The 19,462-nt window shown below is 36.9% G+C and overlaps 1 protein-coding gene across 1 annotated transcript; it reads left to right on the forward strand.

Moving 5' to 3' along the window:
* Window positions 1-352: 352 nt before the first annotated feature.
* Window positions 353-18,941, forward strand: LOC126972555 (CLIP domain-containing serine protease HP8-like). Its single transcript, XM_050819402.1, has 7 exons — window positions 353-512; window positions 3,119-3,255; window positions 9,564-9,729; window positions 13,087-13,183; window positions 13,413-13,594; window positions 14,201-14,305; window positions 18,595-18,941. The coding sequence occupies exons 1-7, from the start codon at window positions 443-445 to the stop codon at window positions 18,906-18,908; spliced, it is 1,071 nt and encodes a 356-aa protein (XP_050675359.1). The 5' UTR covers window positions 353-442; the 3' UTR covers window positions 18,909-18,941.
* Window positions 18,942-19,462: the final 521 nt, after the last annotated feature.

Raw genomic sequence — 19,462 nt, forward strand, 5'->3', positions numbered from 1 at the left:
GAAGCTGTCTGGCTAAAGACGATGTGGTAACTTATTAATACTTGAATGTACAGGACTGTGTGACTAACTGGAAAACATTCTCATAAATCCGAGGTCGTTTCAAGAATCCTGCGAAAATACTAGGAAGATTCTGAATATCTTGTTTGAGTAATGTAGGGAATTTACTTAGCATAAATTCTTTTTATACTATTATATTATTATAATTACGTTTTTTATACTAGTATTTTATATATTATGATAACTTTAAAATTATTATATAGACATAAAGTTCACCAACACTATGCGTTATCTAACCTATCTTACAGGAAATAATAACAGAATAATTCGCTATTTAGCCGCTTACGTCATAGCCTACTTGTCCAGTGTAAGGGATAGGTCGGCTGCGTCGCACCGAATGTTTACTTTTTAATGACTGTTACAATATATTATAATACTAATAATAATGAATAGACTGTGGTGTATCGGGATTACTTTTTGCTATTTGGCATCATATCAAGTGCTGTCTGAAATAGGTATGGCTTTTAATATTTGGTAATTCTTTTTTAAATTTTGTTTTGTAACGCCTTCTCCCAATGAGCATACTTCCTTGCACATCCAAAATTATTGAAAAAATTGTACACAAACAATTAATGCCATTTTTTTAAATCGAATGATATATTACCGGAACATTAAATCAGGTTTCAGGAAAAAAAGAGGTACTACCACTGATTTACTGGATGACTACAACATTAGCTCTATATCACTACGTGTTCTTACTGGCACAAAAAAAATACGAAATAAAATTATATTGAAGAAATCCGAGTTTAAAGTTCTAGTTCAACTCTCAGCTATAAAAAGCTATTCTTCTCAATTATCTTATAAATTATTGAATCACTTGATTGTATAATCACTCAGAAAGATTTGCCAACTATGTAAAAAAATATTCAAATATATTTAATGGCTCATGTAAATTAGCAAAATCAATGTATATAAGTAATAAAATTAAAAATAGCTCAGATAAAATAGAGTCGGTATCAGTGCTAGATTGGCCAGCAAATAGCCTGGACCTCAACCCAATTGAGCACCTTTGGTACGAAATCAACAAAAAAATTGCCACAAAAAAGTACCACAACTTTAGATAGAACATAATAAAGCTTTTTGTGAGTCATGGGCAAACATTCCTGTCGAAACATGTCAGAAACTGATAGTATCCATGCCACAAAGGTTTTGTTACTGGGTACTGATTTTTCACGTAATAAAATGGAGTTGTTAAAGAAATTTAAATACTGCAGAAATAGAGTTAAACAAAACTAGTAAAGTTTTGTTTAACTCTATTTTTCATTTTACTTTACTTTTCTTGTCCAGCTACAGAATTATACCTTAAATTGAACACATGTTTAACCTTTGATATTAAACAATTTTTTTCTTTTTATTTAATCTTTTATTTACAGCCATTTATTGCATAGTAATTGGACCAAACTATGCAAATAATAGTTGCTGAGAAATCAATAGGGTTTTATATTTATATGTTCATAACCGGTTATTTCTCTTTACTATCTTGAATGTCCCTAATTAGTTGACCACGACTGTATGTCAGTGTATTATTTAAGCGTATCCTATTGTATTTTAGAGTACGCTTGACAGCCCTAGCTGGGGAAAACCGATAAGTACATTGTTTATCAAGGGGATATGCGTAACGAGGTCACAATTATCAAAATTTTAGCAAAAAAATATCTATTTAACAAATTGAACGCAGATAAGGCTGTGTGCTGACTATAGTTTGTAATTATTTAATATCCAAATAAAAAAAAAAACAAACGAAAAACACATTAGACATGCATTTTCATACATTTTTTCTGTCCACATATTCGTATGTAAATAATAAATGACCTGATGAGGAAGCTCATGGTCACTCAGAGGGCAATATAGAGGGCTATGCTCGGAGTTTACCACCGAGATCGAATCAGAATTGAAGTGATCCGTAGGAGAAAATTAAATTTACATGTATCCTACTATGTTCGGCTAGAACTAGGTTTAGCCTTCACCATAGCGGCTAACTAAAGAAAAATGTGACCGCTGTAGTAAAGGACAGAGAATAAATACTAATAGAAAAGACGCAATTGATTCGTTGATTTATATTCAAACAATATAATTATTAAGAACTTAACATATACTTGACATGAATAATTAATTAATGTAGTATTAATTCGTTAGTGTAGCAGATGTAGTGCCTAAGACAAAGTTCACTAATTTGGCGATAATGGCTTCCACATAAAATATAGATATACTCAATGAACAATCATATAAAAATGACAGATTCCTAATTCAAATGTACTAATTTGTTTATTTTTAATTGTAACAGTATCTATAGCCGGACTAAGTATTATCTAAGGTGAAAAACATGAGATTTCATAAACATTGGCTACTGGTTGGGTATCAATGTATACGATGGCAAATAGGTCTATTTGGAAATTTAAGAGAGGTCTTAAGATAAAATAATAATAATTTAATAATAATTATGTTATTAATTATTTTGATAGAAGGTAATCGCGATGTTTGTGTTTACGAAACATGTTTACAAAAATGGTGAATGGAAGTTCTCAAGGCTGTGATAATTTATATATTTGCAGGTCTTTTATGTATGTTTGACTAACTTTGATGTAAGTAAGATTTGTTATGATTGTACCTTTTTTGATTAACAAGAGCGGCCAATGATTATATACTTGTGTACATCTCACAGTAAATACTTTTACATAATATAATATTATGCTAAATTCAGTAAATGTTGTTGAAAAATATAATCTTTTAACATTTACTTACAATAAACAACTAGACTCATAAATTGTCTGAAGCCAAAATCTGCCTCCGCGTCTATTAGTCAGAGTATTCGTTCAGTTGTGCTTTTACCGCGCTTTGAATACAACGCCACGCAATGACAGTATAATATCTAAACTTAAAACGCATGGAGTGTCGTATTTCAGGTAAGTATTTCTTTGTTTCCTTTCAATTAACGAAACTATGTAACTAACTTGACGTTTTTAATCATTTTGCAAAGATCCCCATTGTCTCTTGCGGAATAACTGCCTAAAAAAAACTTCAGGAAAGATTGTTTTAATTGTAAGTAACTATTTATTTTCAGTTCAATGTACGCCTGGAATCAATTGTGTTACCGTGTGGAAATGTCCTGGAATATTTAATCAACTTAAGAATAATTCCAAAGTAATGAAACTCCTCTATGGAGCCTTACAATGCGGCTGGGACGAAGGTGGACCTAAGGTAACTAACTAAAGTTTGACTGCTTATAGGAGCAACGGTAGAGAAATGACAATTTGTTCCCAATTAGAAAAACTATGTGACGAATATAATTTTGTAAAATATACAGGGTGGTTTTTTGAGAAGGGTGGTCATGGCTAAGTCCGAAAATACGAGTCTTAGAGAAAAGCATATTATACCAATAATGTAAATTTTAGTTTTTTTAAATTTCTTTCTTTTAAAAAACTTTTGATGGAAATCGACCCGAATGATTTAAAAAAAAATACATCCTGTATTATTGAACCAATAGACTCTGTTGTTGATAAGGATCAATCTTTTCAAAGTTACGTTATAGTAAAAATGAAAGGAAATAGAAAAATTTTACAATTTTTTCTCATATCTCACTTTTACCTAACTAATAAGTTGTTTAAAATGGTTTCCTTTGTCTGCAATGCATAAGTTTTTACGACTCTCTAATGACCTTAGTTTGAATAAGAGATCAGTTTTGTTTCGTTTAAAAATAATAAAAATAATTTAGTATTTCCTTTAATTTTTCGTAATATACTGCAAAGATTGATCCTTATCAGCAACACAGTCCTTTGGTCCAATAATACAGGTATGTAATTTTTTTTGAAAAAATCATTTGGGTCGATTTCCGTCAAAAGTTCAAAAAAAATAAAAATATGCAGTTATTGGTTTCTTATAAATCAAGGGCATGACTCTTTTTACGACTTTTCTCTAAGGCTCTAAATTTCGGACTTGGCCATCACCGAACTTCTCAAAAAACCACTCGGTATATTTAGAGTTTTCAGCATCATTTCTTCTTAAATTTTTCTCCATTTTTCTTTTTGCCAAAGTTACTTGATTTTTTTATTACTTGATTACTTGATCATTATAACATATGAAGCCACAACCTGAGAGTTGAACAAAGTATACAAAATTTTATGACGATACGTCACTCGAACGGTTGACTCAGTTGGCAGAGCACTGGCACGGAACGTCAGAGGTCGTGTTCGAGTCCCGCATCGTTCATAATATTTTGTTTTCAAATTTTATTTGTGTATTCATCAAAATCTTAAATGACAATCTGCAATGCGTTTGACAAGTAATATTTGACGTAAAATTGAACGAATGTGACGTGTGATAGATTCAATATCCACGTAACCAATCAGTACTTACACAGGACATAATTTTCATTTGTGAAATTGGCAAAACATACTCATAACATGTAGCATCCAATTAACGTTAATTGCGAAGTTACTAATCACAGCTTTTCTTGGACATGGTGAGCGAGGCCCTTAATGAAATATAAGTGTCTGTTTGTAGAATAGTAGACTTTACTAATGGATCATTTTTACCCCGCACTTATTCGGGCAGCACGGACTTTCACTGGCCGATAACAGTCCGGTGTACCTTTTGTGGTACACGGGGAGCGGTTCAGCCGCGCTCGTACCCTATCCTCATACACGAGCCCTGTGTTACTCTTTGGGCTCTGGAACTATGGACTTATCAAAATTAATAGTGTTTTCGTTGCGGACTTGTGGCCAAAGATCTAATACTGTATATAATAATAATAATATAATATACTGTATATAATAATATAATAAAAGTCAAAAACATGTCATATTTTTTTAAATGTTGCCGTATACTAACATAAAATAAAACAACTATATCCTTGACCAAAGAAAAACAAATGTTCCTTTAACCAGTGACAAAACTGAACTTGAAGAAGACAGACTTCCTGATTGTGTTCCTAGTAATAGATCCTGAGAGGTTATCCTAATAACCTTGATGATCCTGCATGTGACGGTTGTGTTCTATCCGTCCTGCCATATATTTTTTTTTTTTTATGGAATAGGAGGACAAACGAGCGTACGGGTCACCTGGTGTTAAGTGATCACCGCCACCCACACTCTCCTGCAACACCAGAGGAATCACAAGAGCGTTGCCGGCCTTTAAGGAAGGTGTACGCGCTTTTCTTGAAGGTACCCATGTCGTATCGTCCCGGAAACACCGCACAAGGAAGCTCATTCCACAGCTTCGTGGTACGAGGAAGAAAGCTCCTTGAAAACCGCACTGTGGAGGACCGCCACACATCCAGATGGTGGGGATGATATCGTAACTTGTGGCGTGTCGTGCGAAGGTGAAATTCGGCGGCAGGAATCAGGTTGAACAGCTCTTCGGAACACTCCCCGTGATAAATGCGGTAGAAGACACACAATGAAGCGACGTCTCTACGCAACGCCAAGTGATCCAGCCGTTCACAGAGTACTGGGTCCCCGACAATTCGAGCTGCTCTGCGTTGCACGCGGTCAAATGGATCGAGCTGATACTGGGGTGCGCCAGACCAGAGATGACAGCAATACTCCATGTGAGGCCGGACCTGCGCTTTGTAGAGCGCTAGAATGTGGGCCGGCTTGAAGTATTGCCCTCCAGATGGCCACGGAATTGGCAATTCCTCGAGATTTCGAGACCCAGTATTCCGATACTAGGCGAGGCTTTAAGGGAAGTGTTCTCGAAGAGCGGTGATACGGCAAATGGGGTGTTTTTAGTGGTAAACGCGCAAACTTGAGTCTTCTGGGGGTTAAATTGGACAAGGTTCAACTTACCCCATTCCGCGACCTTCTCGAGAGAGGACTCGATAGAAGACACAAGTTTCACCCGGCACTGGTCGACGTTTTCCCGAGAGAGACCTGCATGGCCCGTGTATACGGCATCACCAGTGCTGTCGTCTGCATAGCAATGCATGTTGGCGGTGTCCAACATATCATTGATATGCAGAAGAAACAGCGTGGGAGATAGCACACAGCCTTGGGGCACTCCAGCGTTCACGGGCTTGGGATTCGAGCAATAACCGTCGATAACGACCTGTATGCTGCGCCCAGTGAGGAAGCTGGAGGTCCACTTGCATAAGCTCTCGGGAAGCCCAAATGATGGAAGTTTTGCGAGGAGCGCCTTGTGCCATACACGATCAAAGGCCTTCGCTATATCCAGACCAACTGCCAGGCCTTCCCCCTTGCTTTCAATAGCCGCCACCCATCTGTGTGTTAGGTATACCAGAAGATCGCCAGTCGACCGACCATGGCGAAAGCCGTACTGCCGGTCGTTGATCAACTGGTGACCCTCAAGGTATACCAAGAGCTGGCGGTTAATTATGCTCTCCATAATTTTAGAGAGTAGGGAGGTAATAGCAATAGGCCTGTAGTTTGCCGGATCCGAACTGTCTCCTTTTTTTGGGATCGGATGGACAAGGGCTGACTTCCATGAATCAGGGACTACGCCTTTTGAATAAGAGTGCCGGAATAAACGCGTTAGCACCGGCGTCAACTCAGGGGCACACGTTCTAAGCACGATTGGAGAAATGCCATCCGGCCCGCTCGACTTCCTGACGTCCAACGAAAACAGAGCTCGCCTAACAGTTTTCTGTCGGAACTGTACTTCAGGCATGGAGCTCTGACACCGCGGGATGGTGATCGGCGGTGTTTTTCCGTTGTCGTCAAGAGTCGAGTTGGAGGCAAAAAGAGTGCACAGGAGATTGGCTTTCTCTTTTGCCGTATGGGCCAGGGTGTCATTCCTCATGTGCAACGGCGGCATGGACGGCTGGTTGAAGTTACCAAGAGCAGCTTTCGACAACGACCAGAACTTGCGTGTTCCGGTCGGGTAACTGGAAAGCTGCTCGCCAATTTTGACGACGTGCTTCGATTTCGCACGGGCGATTTGCCGCTTAAAAAATCTGGAGGCACGGTTATATTTCCTCTTCAGAACTTTGCAGTTCGGATCCTTTGAGCCCAGCGCCGCAACCCAAGTTCGATACGCCTGTTTTTTGCAGTCAGATGCTGCTTTAACTGACGCATCGAACCAGGGCTGTGATCTGCCACCGATCGGTACTACAGAGCTTGGTATAAAAATATCCATGCCCTGCAGTATCACATCGGCTACTGCAACGGCGCAGGCACTAGGATCATTTGAAAGGAAACAAACCCTGCCCCAAGGGTAGGATGCAAAAAAGGAACGCATCCTATCCCAATCTGCTGACTTGTAGTGCCTAACGCGGCGGGTCGCTGGTGGTCTGCGACGTTGGCGTCGGATAGGCACTACACTCCTGACCAGGCAATGGTCGGACGTTCCGAGAGGGTCGTCAACAGAGACCTGGTAACCATCGGGATGTGTAGTCAGCAGAAGATCTAATAAGGACGGCATGTGGCTATCCACATCCGGGAGCCGCGTCGGCGACTCAACCAATTGGGACAGACCATACGCCAATGCAAAATTATGCACAGATCGCCCTGCGTAGTCTGTGGTACGTGATCCAAGCCATTCGGCATTGTGCCCGTTGAAATCACCCAAGACTACGATTTCAGCGGAGGGGATCTGAGCAAGCACGTCATCAAATGCCGCTTGAACGCAGCCCATGAGGTGATCCGTTTCTGCGTTACCACTATGGGACCTGTAGACACACGCATAGATGCGGACGCGGTCCTCTAAATCTACGCGGAGCCAGAGAGTAGACAGGCCCCTACCCTCAAAATTGCCGAGACGGCGACAGCAGATATCCTCCCTAACGTACACACATACCCCGGCATGAGGCATGAAATTATGCTCAATTTTGTACCCGGGGTACGTTAAATATGACGTATCGCTAGGTCGAGATATCTGCGTCTCCGTAAGGAAACACAAGGCCGGCTGCGCCGTCTCAAGGTGGTGGTGGACGGCGTTTAAGTTGGAGTGAATTCCCCGGATGTTACAAAAGTCCACATTAAGCGTGGAGCGGGGTGCCGTGGTGTTGCTGCCCTGTTTGTCCTGTGACATACGCGGTACTGTGCCCTCCCCAGAATACGAGGGGCAGCCCGAGCGCGAATGCTCGGGGAGGGATTCTCCGGCTATACAAGAGCCGGTACCCTCCTGGGGTAATTTATTTTTTGGGACCGCTCTCATATTTTGTTGGGGGGGGGGGGGGGGGGGGGAATGGCCTCCGGTCCTCGACACTAACCTATGCGAAACATAGCGGCACTAGGCCGCTACTTCACGCCGGTATTCTGTGCGAGTGTGGTAAGTAACCCGGACGAGTCTGGCCCGATTGTGCTGACGTCATAAGACAGCAGCGTGACTCTCCCACTTTCAAAAAGCCCATAGTCGCCTCTTACGACACCCTTGGACCTGGGACTACCCTATTCTTTTTACGCCCCGAGGCAGCACAGGCAATATATTCATGTCCTACGTCCTGAATATTCATCATCTTCGTCGTTTTGTTCTTCTGCCTGATCCAATGATCTCTTCTTCAGCATCAGAATCTTCTAAGATTCTCCTTAATATGTCTTCATCTCCTATCTCGTCGTTTCAACACAACAATATTTAGAAAATAAGATTAACATTTACGTGAGCAAAAAATATCAAGAACGTGGAGAATTAGCTCTAAATATTGTGAGTGTATGTTCTTATTGATACAATCATTAAAATAAAATTGAGGGTAGGATGATATTTTTCTATCACAGTATGCATTATGTTGCTTACTTCATTGTTAAAAAATTAAACTTATGTCTACTATTACACTCATGAGTCCGAGCTTTTTATTTGAAAGAGTAACATCTCAAGTCCGTTTCCTAATTTGCCAATATTGGGGTTGAGCAGGTTATCAACTGTAAAGTAGATCCTGTAGAAGAAGCCACAAGCTGCGAGAAAGAACAGATTTAAGAACTTTACGTCACTCGAACGGTTGACTCAGAGGAAGAGCGCTCGCACGGAACGGGAGAAGTCGCGGGTTTGAATCCCGAAACGTTCATAAATTTTGTTTTCAAATTAATTTGTGTAATTAATCTAAGAAGTGAGTGTTATCACTATAAAAAAATAACAAGTAATAAGAATATGACGAGTTGTGTGCCTGAAATTGTGGAAAAAATCAACTAAAAGAAAACTCATAGTCCGGCCGTAAGTTCTGGTACAAATAAAAATATATTTATTTTTTTGGACGTGATGTTATCAAAATAAATCTAATCTGTATTTATTTTTGAAGTTTTGGCAATAAATAAAAAAGATTTCTATTCGAATTTTGGAAACTAATATACATTCACAAAAAACGTCACGTTTTTGCTATACATAATTATTTTTATAACACTAGAAATAAGGGATTGCTTGTAACTAATTCTAGTGAACTTCTTCTTTCCCTCTAAGCTTCATAATATACATAATATATTATTTTATAGCAATAAACATGACAGTACACTATTGTATATTTTATGAAAAGAAGCGCGAAAGGGTATCGAAAAATAATCTCGTTCTCCTTTTATTGATAGGGCCGGTGTTGTGACAAGATACTGTATATTATTTCATTTCAGGTCTGCTGTCCCGGCGAATTTAAATATGATCAGACAAAAATTTTCTTATTACCAAATAACACAATTTGTGGTATAGGAAACAACAACAGAATTTCTGGAGGAGAAGAGACGGCAATTGATGAGTTCCCGTGGATGGCACTTCTGAAATACCGAACAAGATCTCCGGGTGAGCAGTTCTAAAATTTGAAATATTTTATGTATTATTTCAACTTAATAAGAATCCAGTAAAAGCCAATATAAGTTTTATTCATAATATGACATGTGCATCTGTATTTGATCTTTGAACCAACCGCTTAGCGAGTACCCTTTGATATATTGATGAAGGCTCTTCGCTATAAGCCCCTTATTTCATAAACTATGGGGCCCCCTTGATGGCTCATGACCAACTTTATATATGGCATATTACTAGTCTAACCCTTAGTATTGTTACAACTTAAATACTTATAATTTTGTTTTTTGAATTCAAATTTCGAACGCTTTTATAATAATGTTAGAAATTTCGATTGTTCCTTGCCATTTCATTTATGTTTTCGAGGTTGATATTAATTACAGTATTGTAATCGGATGTTAAAGACAACAGCCACAAACAAATAGCAGTGATTGTATTTAACAAAGTGGATAATATGGAGCTATTTGTTATGTTTTTAAAGTGATAACCCTCACTTCTAGGATTAATAGACAGATAAAATTTAAAAAACAAAATTTTATGAACGATGCGGGATTCAAACCAGGTACTCGAACGGTTAGCTCAGTTGGTTAGAGCACCGGCACGGAACGCCGGAGGTCGTGGGTTCGAATCCCGCATCATTCATATTTTTTTTTTTTAATTTTATTTGTGTATTAATCCTAGAAGTGAGGGTTATCACTTTAAAAACATAACATATTGTTTAGATTTACAAGAGCGACATCTCAAGTCAATTTCCTATATGCAAATATTGGGGTTGAGCAGGTTATCAACTGTAAAGTAGATTCTGTAGATGAAGCCACAACCTGAGAGTTGAACAAAGCAAACAGAATTTTATAACGAGGCGGTACCTACTCGAACGGTTAGCTCAGTTGGTTAGAGCACCGGCACGGAACGCCGGAGGTCGTGGGCTCGAATCGTTCATAAAATTTTGTTTTTCAAATTTTATTTGTGAATATGGAGCTGTTTATTATTTTTAAGCCACTTCAAAAGCCAGGTATCACTCTTATGTTCGATTTTATATCGTTCTATGGATAGATACACCAACACATGCTCTGTCGAAGATCAAAAATATCGTGACTTACAAAATTGTAAATGCTATTTAAGGTTATTAAAAGGCATAAAAAGCATTTATTTTCTCAAAATTATTTCCTTTAGAATTCTTTTTGATGACATTTCTTATACTACTAGATACTACTACCGCTTCGGAAACAAATGGCGCTCTGAGAGAGAAGAAGCGGCGCAAGAAACTCTCCCAGCATTCTTTTATTTATTTTTTTGCGCTCTTTTCAATAAAAATATACAATATTGTACAGTCATTTCTATCGCTATAAAATAATCACAATCTAGTCCCAGGCTGTCCGATCATTTAGATATTCAGCAGTGGAGTAATAGGATTTACGACAGAGCCATTTTTTTATAAAACATTTAAATTTATTTATAAATAATGCCTGAACAGTGGCTGGGACTTTATTGTAGAAGTGTATACATTTTCCCTTAAAGCTATTATGTATCTTATGAAGCCTACTAGAATTAGTTACAAGCAATCCCTTATTTCTAGTGTTATAATAATGAAAATCACTATTAAGAGCAAAAAGGTGACGATTTTTGTGAATATATATTAAATTTTCATAAATGTACTGACAATATACAGTCAGGTATATATATATATATATATTTTACCTCCTCCTGCCCAGGCGTTTAACCAAATGCCATGTAATTTTGGCCGGTGTCATTTATAAAAGACATTAATATACACGTGCTTCCTGCCCAAGACAAATAAAGACTATATTATTGTCTTATGAGTATGTAGATTTTTTTGACTATTTTTTCGGATACCCTTGGACTATTCTAAATGCATTGGGGTAATTCCAATGTCTGATATATTTTGTCCCTTTGTAGCACATTGGGCACAATTACATAAATTACCTAAGCTGTATTTGTCCTTTTTGAAAGACATAGGGTACATTTAAATGAAAGGATATTTATTTAAATCAACATTTAATCACACAATCAGTTTCAAAAAGCTTCTAAATCAACTAATTAAAAAACTAAAAACTTAAATATAAATTGGATCTCGAAAATATCTGGCTCATCTGGTAAAGCCAAATTGCCTTCGAAGAAGCTGGGCGTCATACATAGAGCACGACAATATTTCCCCACATTCTAGCACTCTACAAAGCGCAGGTCCAGCCAAATATGGAGTATTGCTGTCATCTCTGGTATGGCACACCCCAGTAACAGCTCGAATTGTCGGGACCAACCATGATAATCAATCATTGTTCATATAGTACAACTTTCCAAGTTGAGATTTGTTTCTTCTTCAGGCTCAAAATCAGGAGTGTTAATATCGCTTAGCGATTCTCCCCTGCGCTCCGGAATAACCTCCGGGTCATCATTTCCTAAGAGTTCGTATATTTCAATGTTCGTTAACCTCAATTCTGTGAAGAAAATACCAAATGAGATTTTTAAATGACATAAACGTTTCGGAGACTACGAAAACACAAATACTAGCAATTTTTCAAAAATAACGCTAAAATCAAACGGGTTATAGATTAAATTAACCGTTAAATACATTCAATTCAAGAAAACACAAAGGATTATGTAATAAAAATAGATTTAAACTTATCTTGTCTCTGTCATCATCTTGGACGTTTGAGTTATTGCTGTCAGAAAATATTTTGTCTATGCCCCAGATCACATCTTGTCACTTATTAATTGCAAAATAACCAATCATAAAACAACATTAATGTAGCTATTTAGCGGCAATTTCAAATCCTGTGTATGAAAAATGATTTTCATTTTTGCTGGACAGAGGGCATAAAATTAAACTTAAGAATAATTTACTTGGGCAGGAACCGTAAAGTTTAAAATGTACTTTAAAAATACCAATGGGCAGGACAATATATTAATTCATCCTGTCTTTCAACTTTTTATTAATATTTATTTACTGTGAGACGATAAAGAAGTTGTGTTTTGTGTTTAAATGGATATATAAATGGATAAATATGAGTGAGACTATTGTGGTGTGGTTTATGAGGAACCTAATAAGGATAAAGTTTCAAATCTGGACCATCGAATTAGGATATGAAGAGTCAAAAAATCTCAATGCAGATTAATTTTTCAGTTTTTTTTTTATCTGAAAACCAAATCCTTTTCCAGAAAATAAAGGTAGGTTAGGTTAAGTTAGAACATAAATACATATGAGCTCGGCCGCAGGCCCCCCTCCTAAAACCTCATATATCGATGGTCAATATTGGAAAGTTTAACCCCTAATATTAAGCATAACTAATTATAATCATGTTGGTCAATAAAGTTATATGATATATATTTTTTCAGATAATCCTGGGATTGGATTTTTCTGTGGAGGTGTACTTATATCTTCCCGATACGTATTGACAGCTGCCCATTGCGTCTATATGAAAGTTGCAAAAAGGTAAAATCACGAGTGTCTAAAACGAATAGGAGACTAATAATAAGGCGTGCTGAGCACCCAGTACATTGCATTTATATCCGTAACGAAAAGTTTCATTCAAATAAACGGACAAATTGGGTTGAAACTATTAAAGAACATCCAACGTTGTTTGATGTTAAATTTATATTACTATATCTCCTATACTTAAATATTAAATATGAACACTTATGGTATATTTTCCTTTTTTTAGGATTATTGTTCGTTTAGGAGAATGGGACCTCTCAAGTTATATAGACTGTAATAATAACGATTGTGCTGATAAAGCTCTAGATGTAAATATTGAAGGAATCATAGTCCACAATGACTACGGTCCAAAAACTCAAGCAAACGATATAGCATTGTTAAGACTTAAGGACGAGGTTAAATTAACTGGTGAGTAAATAAATTCAACATTTTTAAATTAAATAGATTTCAAAGCAATTATTCCATACTGAAATGCCACTCTAAATACAGTGGGTATACGCTGAGACTCTTGCGCCCGTTCTTCTCATGTCTGAGGCACATTATTTCAAACAGCAGGTCGTTTTTGAGGTTCACTGATTTTAAATCCTATTTTGAATAAAAATATTTGAATTTTAATATATTTATCTTTATATCGATCTGACTCTCTCCGTGTAACGCTCAAATCTGAAACTCAGCTCGGTTAGAGAGCCCATGCAGCGAGCCGAACGTCCGTTTAAAAGCTTCGCTACAATATTATGTAGTTATTTTTTTCTGCAAGCATCTGAACAGGTTTCTGTTGTATAATTATTATTATGCTTCATTAATCTATTTTAAACTCTCAATGCATAAAATATTTTTTACATGTTTGAGTTGGTAGTAGGTATGTGTGGGGTTCTGTCTATGGAATCACAGCTCCAAAACCAATAGTCCAGTTTTTGCTTTAGTTTTTATATTAATAGTTAATGTTTATTATTGTTAATCTTTAATAATTTGCCCTGGGTGAAGGTTGTTATAAAATACGAAATCGTTTTTCAGCGTTCGTGCAACCAATATGCTTACCTATAACACCAGATGAAGACTTAGACCAAACACTAGTTGGACGGTTCCTGACTTCTGCAGGATGGGGGAAAACTGAACATAGTATGTATATCCAACAAAAAGTACATAATAATTTTATTATACTATCGTATATTTATTATCCTGCTATACCTAACATTATAAATGAAAGCGGTCATTATGAAATTTTGTACACATTTTGTCAGAGGTACAGAAAACGATAAATGGTAAATTTCATCCTAGGTATGAATTTATCATGGATAAAGTTACGGGCAGAACCTAGTATTTATTACTCGAACTTATTGCCAATTGTAACAGAAAAAAAAAAAACTTTCTATAGTTAATAAAAAAAAAAGAGGCCCATTTTCGCAGTATTATATATATATGTAAAGGTATTCTTTACTTAACTTTAGTGTTATAAATAGTATTAAGCAGTAGGTAATACTGTACTTAATTACAGGTACTTGTCTAGTCATTTCTCTGGTGGTGCAAGACATTATGGGGTTCAGGGTTCACAGAAATACCATTAAGTACTTATTACATTATTCAATTCGGAGAAAATCTGCTGCAGGAAAATTGTAACTGCGAGGTTGAAAGCTCGTGATCACACCATGACTAAATTTGATTCAATCTGAGGGACGGCTCGCAGTGTTCATGTAGAATTACAATGGCACGCACTTTGTCTTATGAGCTTATATAACTAATAATATTGATCGCCCTCTTTCATAATTATAATTTCATGTTAGATATAGACTCTTGGTACTTACTAATTATTTCGACATTTTTTTTTAATTATAAGAAAATTATGAGTGTAGATTGTATGGACCGATGATCTAATCAAGATCGCCCGGAATAGGTTGGTTGAGGTCAGCGTCGGACCGATCTTTGGGGAAGGCCTTTATCCAGCAGTTGACGTCTTCCGGCTGATATAATAATGTACATTTTAATGATATGTAGGTGTTGGGTATAAAGTTGAATTTTAATTATGTATTCGGTTGGAATCACTGTTATGCGTTTTTCAACATACAAAAATATAATACTTGATTACAAATAAATCCTATTACCAATCCTAAACAGTATTTAAATTGCCCATTTTATTTGCCCAAATGTTTGATATTGACGGAGACGTTGTAACTATGTTTATAAAAGAAAATTTTATTTGTACGTAATGAGGGTAGTTAGTGAAAAATTATTTGCTCGCTTTTCTATTTGGACCAATATTTTCATTCAAACTTATAATTCTTAATACTGATAAGTAGACACGCACCTCTCTTATGAGCATTATTTTTTCACTAAAGACACGGTGGATAACATATCGGTAAAACTATGTGAAATTCATCACAACGTAATTACAATTACAATGTTAGCGGATTATTCTGCCTTTCTAAAAATAAACTCTCACAGATACAGCTCCAATAATAGAGTACAAATTATACACAACACAGTATTTTTTTTTGTTTTTATGGAAAAAAAGGAGGACAAACTAGCGTACGAGTCTCCTGGTGTTAAGTGATCGACACTCTCTTGGAGGAATCACAAAAGCGTTGCCGGCCTTTAAGGAAGGTGTACGCGCTTATTTTGAAGGTACCCATGTCGTATCGTCCCGGAAACACCGCCCAAGGAAGTTCATTCATACATAGAAAATGAAACGCACTGTGGAGGACCGCCACGCATCCAGATGGTGGGGATGATATCCTAACTTGTGGCGTGTCGTGCGAAGGTGGAATTCGGCGGCAGGAATCAGGTGAAACAGCTCTTCGGAACACTCCCCATGATAAATGCGGTAGAGGACACACAATTAAGCGATGTCTCTACGCAACGCCAAGTGATCCAGCCGTTCACAGGGCACTGGGTCCCCGACAATTCAAGCTGTTCTGCGTTGCACGCGGTTAAAGGGATTGAGCTGTTACTGGGGTGCGCCAGACCAGAGATGACAGCAATACTCCATATGTGACCGGATCTGCGCTTTGTACAGCGCTAGAATGTGGGCCGGCTTAAAGTATTGCCGTGCTATATTTTTGACGCCCAGTTTCTTCGAAGCCTATTTGGCTTTGCTCTCCAGATGGCCGCGGAATTGGCAATCGCTCGAGATGTCTAGATCCAGAATTCCGATACTAGGCGAGGCTGTAAGGGAAGTGTTGTCGAAGAGCGGTGATACGAAAAATGGGGTTTTTTTAGTGGTAAACGCGCAAACATGAGTCTTCTGGGGGTTAAATTGGACAAGTTTCAATTTTCTCCATTCCGCGACCTTCTCAAGAGAGGACTCGATATAAGACACAAGTTTCTCCCGGCACTGTTCGACGATTTCCCTATTTTCCGAACAAATTCTATATTCCTCTTTAGAACCCTGCAGTTCGGATCTTTTGAGCCCAGCCCCGCAACCCGAGTTCGATACGCCTGTTTTTTGCAGTCAGATGCTGCTTTAACTGACGCATCGAACCAGGGCTGTGATCTGCCACCAATATCCTCGAAAATGATATTATTAATTATATTTATTGTTTTTGCAATATTTAGCTGTTCTCTTGTAAGTAACATTTAAAAGCTGTGTGTAGAACAAAGTTTATGATTGTATAACGAAGCTTGACCTTGAAAATTTTTCAAGAAATTAAATCACGCAAACACGAGAGTGTGGGATGGTATACACAATCGACACTTGCATCTTGAATATAGTATTGCAATATTAAAATAACACTTCGTTTTTTTACTTGATTCGCGTCAAATTGAACACAAAATAATGAGCTTTTTTCACGGTAATGACGGTTGTAGGACGATATCACAAAGCTATGTTAACAGTAGGAATGACACTCAATTTCGATTTTTAACTACAATCGAAAATTAATTATAGTTTGAAAGTAATCGGTAAAGGAGAATGCCGAAAAATGTATGGACCGCTGCCTAGACTTGCATCAAATTCAAAGTTTTTTTACATGATACGTAAATATCCACTGATTACCCACCACTAATTTTTTTTAATCAAAATCCGGGTTTTGATGTTATATGATGATAAAATGTAACATAACCTCAAAATCAAAGTAATTCGTATGACGTCCAAGTAATTATTATTATGTACAATTATATGTTGACATAACTGAACTACTTTTCATTAAATTAATTTCATTACATATCGAAAATAATTTACTGGACCTACCAAACCAAAGACGGCTTCATTACATATTTACCTACCTTGCAGATTTAGTACTTTCCTTGTGTAAATACAAATAAACTACACTACTGTGTAATAAAACACATAGATTTTTTAATAATAATTTATTTATTAATAAATTAATTTATGTTTTTATGTGCAACAATATTTATGTACATGAATAAAACGCGTTTATTAGGACAAAACATGTTTTGGTTTAGACTATTACACAGGTAGTAAGTACAACTAAGTATTTAAACATTTGGAGATTTTATTGATCGTGTTCACACTCATATATATAGATACAGTCAGTGTTACAAAACCACAGAAACTAAATAAAATTAAAACGCCTTATTCCTAAAGTATGCAAATAAGTCCTTTCATTAAACTGTAAGTAGTTCACCACAGTTCACAGTTTTACCAGTGGGAGGCTCAGGCAGTAATGTGTAAGCATTACCTACTGTTGACGCTCAGAATTGTAGTGCCACTCAGAATTTTCGGGATTTTCAAGATTCCTGAGCGCTGTCCTGTCATCAGCTGAACGTCCTGTTGGTCTCGTCCCTTATTTTCATAAATGTGATCTTGCCAAAATCGATTCTAATACAAAAACATTGTTCGATTCAATAAATGTCACTCAAAGAAATTGACGGCTTTTATTTCCGTCACTGCCAGTTACAGGAAAATCTATATAATGCTTTATTTTATTTTAAATTGAATCCCCTGTTCAAATCATTGATTCCGATGGTTGATTATGGCAAAAATTGAGTAAACAATTACTATATAAATTTCATTTAGACGCATGAGAAAAACCTAGGCGACATTTAGGCTTTCTCTTTTGTCTTATCAAATTATATGTGCTTGAATCCTTTATCGCACTTCTACTGATTCAGGAAATATGATCAAAAGGAGTTTTTTTTATAACAAATTTTAATACCACCTACTAAAAATTCACAAACAAGCTAACATCTAAATAATTAACTTTTAATAATAAGAGCTCTCCGAGTGGTTTTTGACTTTCAATAAGTGATTTCTTAACCTGTGTTAAATGAAAATATTTCAAATTGCTGTTCGTCGGTCTCACCGGAGTGGTCATGTCGCCTTTTGTATGTGTGCAAACATCATTTCAGTTGGTGTAACGGTTTTTGAGTTTTATGTGATCATAATAATATGTTATATGTAGTATTGATACAGTTTTCCTAATTTTATTAAATTTTAATTTATCAAATTACAGCGCAGTACTCTGACGTCTTATTGAAGGTAGCACTGCCCGTTGAGAACAATGCGAAGTGTGAAAAATATTTACCAAGTTTCGACAAGCACATTACTGAAAAGCAATTGTGTGCAGGAGGATCAGGAAACCAAGACACCTGCAGGGGCGACTCTGGCGGCCCACTGATGGCTCGAGGATTGGCTTCGAATACCAACTGGATTGTTTATGGTTTGGTGTCCTACGGGCCGTCACCTTGTGGAAAACAGGGCCTTCCCAGTGTTTATACCAGAGTGAGCGCCTATATACCCTGGATTCTAACTAATCTTTACCCATAGAATATGATAATAAACAATAAATAATGTAAATAAGTCGTTTTTATTAATATTAACTAAATAAATAACGTTTTCGTTAGCATGGTATGTATATAAATACCACCCGCATCACGTTGACGTCAGAAATTTCTTGCCTCCTACAGCCACTTTGTGAGAAAACATTCGCAAAAATACCTACAAACAGTATTAAAAACCCTTTTTTTGGATAAGAATTTTAATTGGAATCAGCCATTTTTGGTAATGTGTCGCATCTACCACAGTCATAGGGTCTAATATCAGCTGATAAATATAATATGCTGAACGCACTTGAATGGATCTACTCATTTTAATTCACATTTCTATCACTAATATTTCTGCTGATCACTTTCCACTGTTTATACAGTTATAAAAGTTAAACCGAACTTAAATAAAACAATTCACACCTCCTCCGAGCACATCCGACTTATTTTTATTGTGAACTGCGTCCCGAAACAATCGCGACCTCTAAGTATTACTTGTAATAACTCTCTCCATTGTTGAACTTTTCGATGCGGTACCACTAATGTTCAATACAACAC

Source organism: Leptidea sinapis, chromosome 26, assembly GCF_905404315.1.
Source record: "Leptidea sinapis chromosome 26, ilLepSina1.1, whole genome shotgun sequence".
NCBI classification, from domain to species: Eukaryota; Metazoa; Arthropoda; class Insecta; order Lepidoptera; family Pieridae; genus Leptidea; species Leptidea sinapis.

What these genes read in the sequence shown, in the direction of transcription:
- LOC126972555 (XM_050819402.1), top strand. Translation starts at nt 443, where the DNA reads ATGAATAGACTGTGGTGTATCGGGATTACTTTTTGCTATTTGGCATCA. An exon ending in TCAAGTGCTGTCTGAAATAG is followed by an intron (nt 513 to 3,118) that starts GTATGGCTTTTA and finishes ATTTATTTTCAG; the next exon opens with TTCAATGTACGCCTGGAATC. An exon ending in ATGGGGGAAAACTGAACATA is followed by an intron (nt 14,306 to 18,594) that starts GTATGTATATCC and finishes ATCAAATTACAG; the next exon opens with CGCAGTACTCTGACGTCTTA.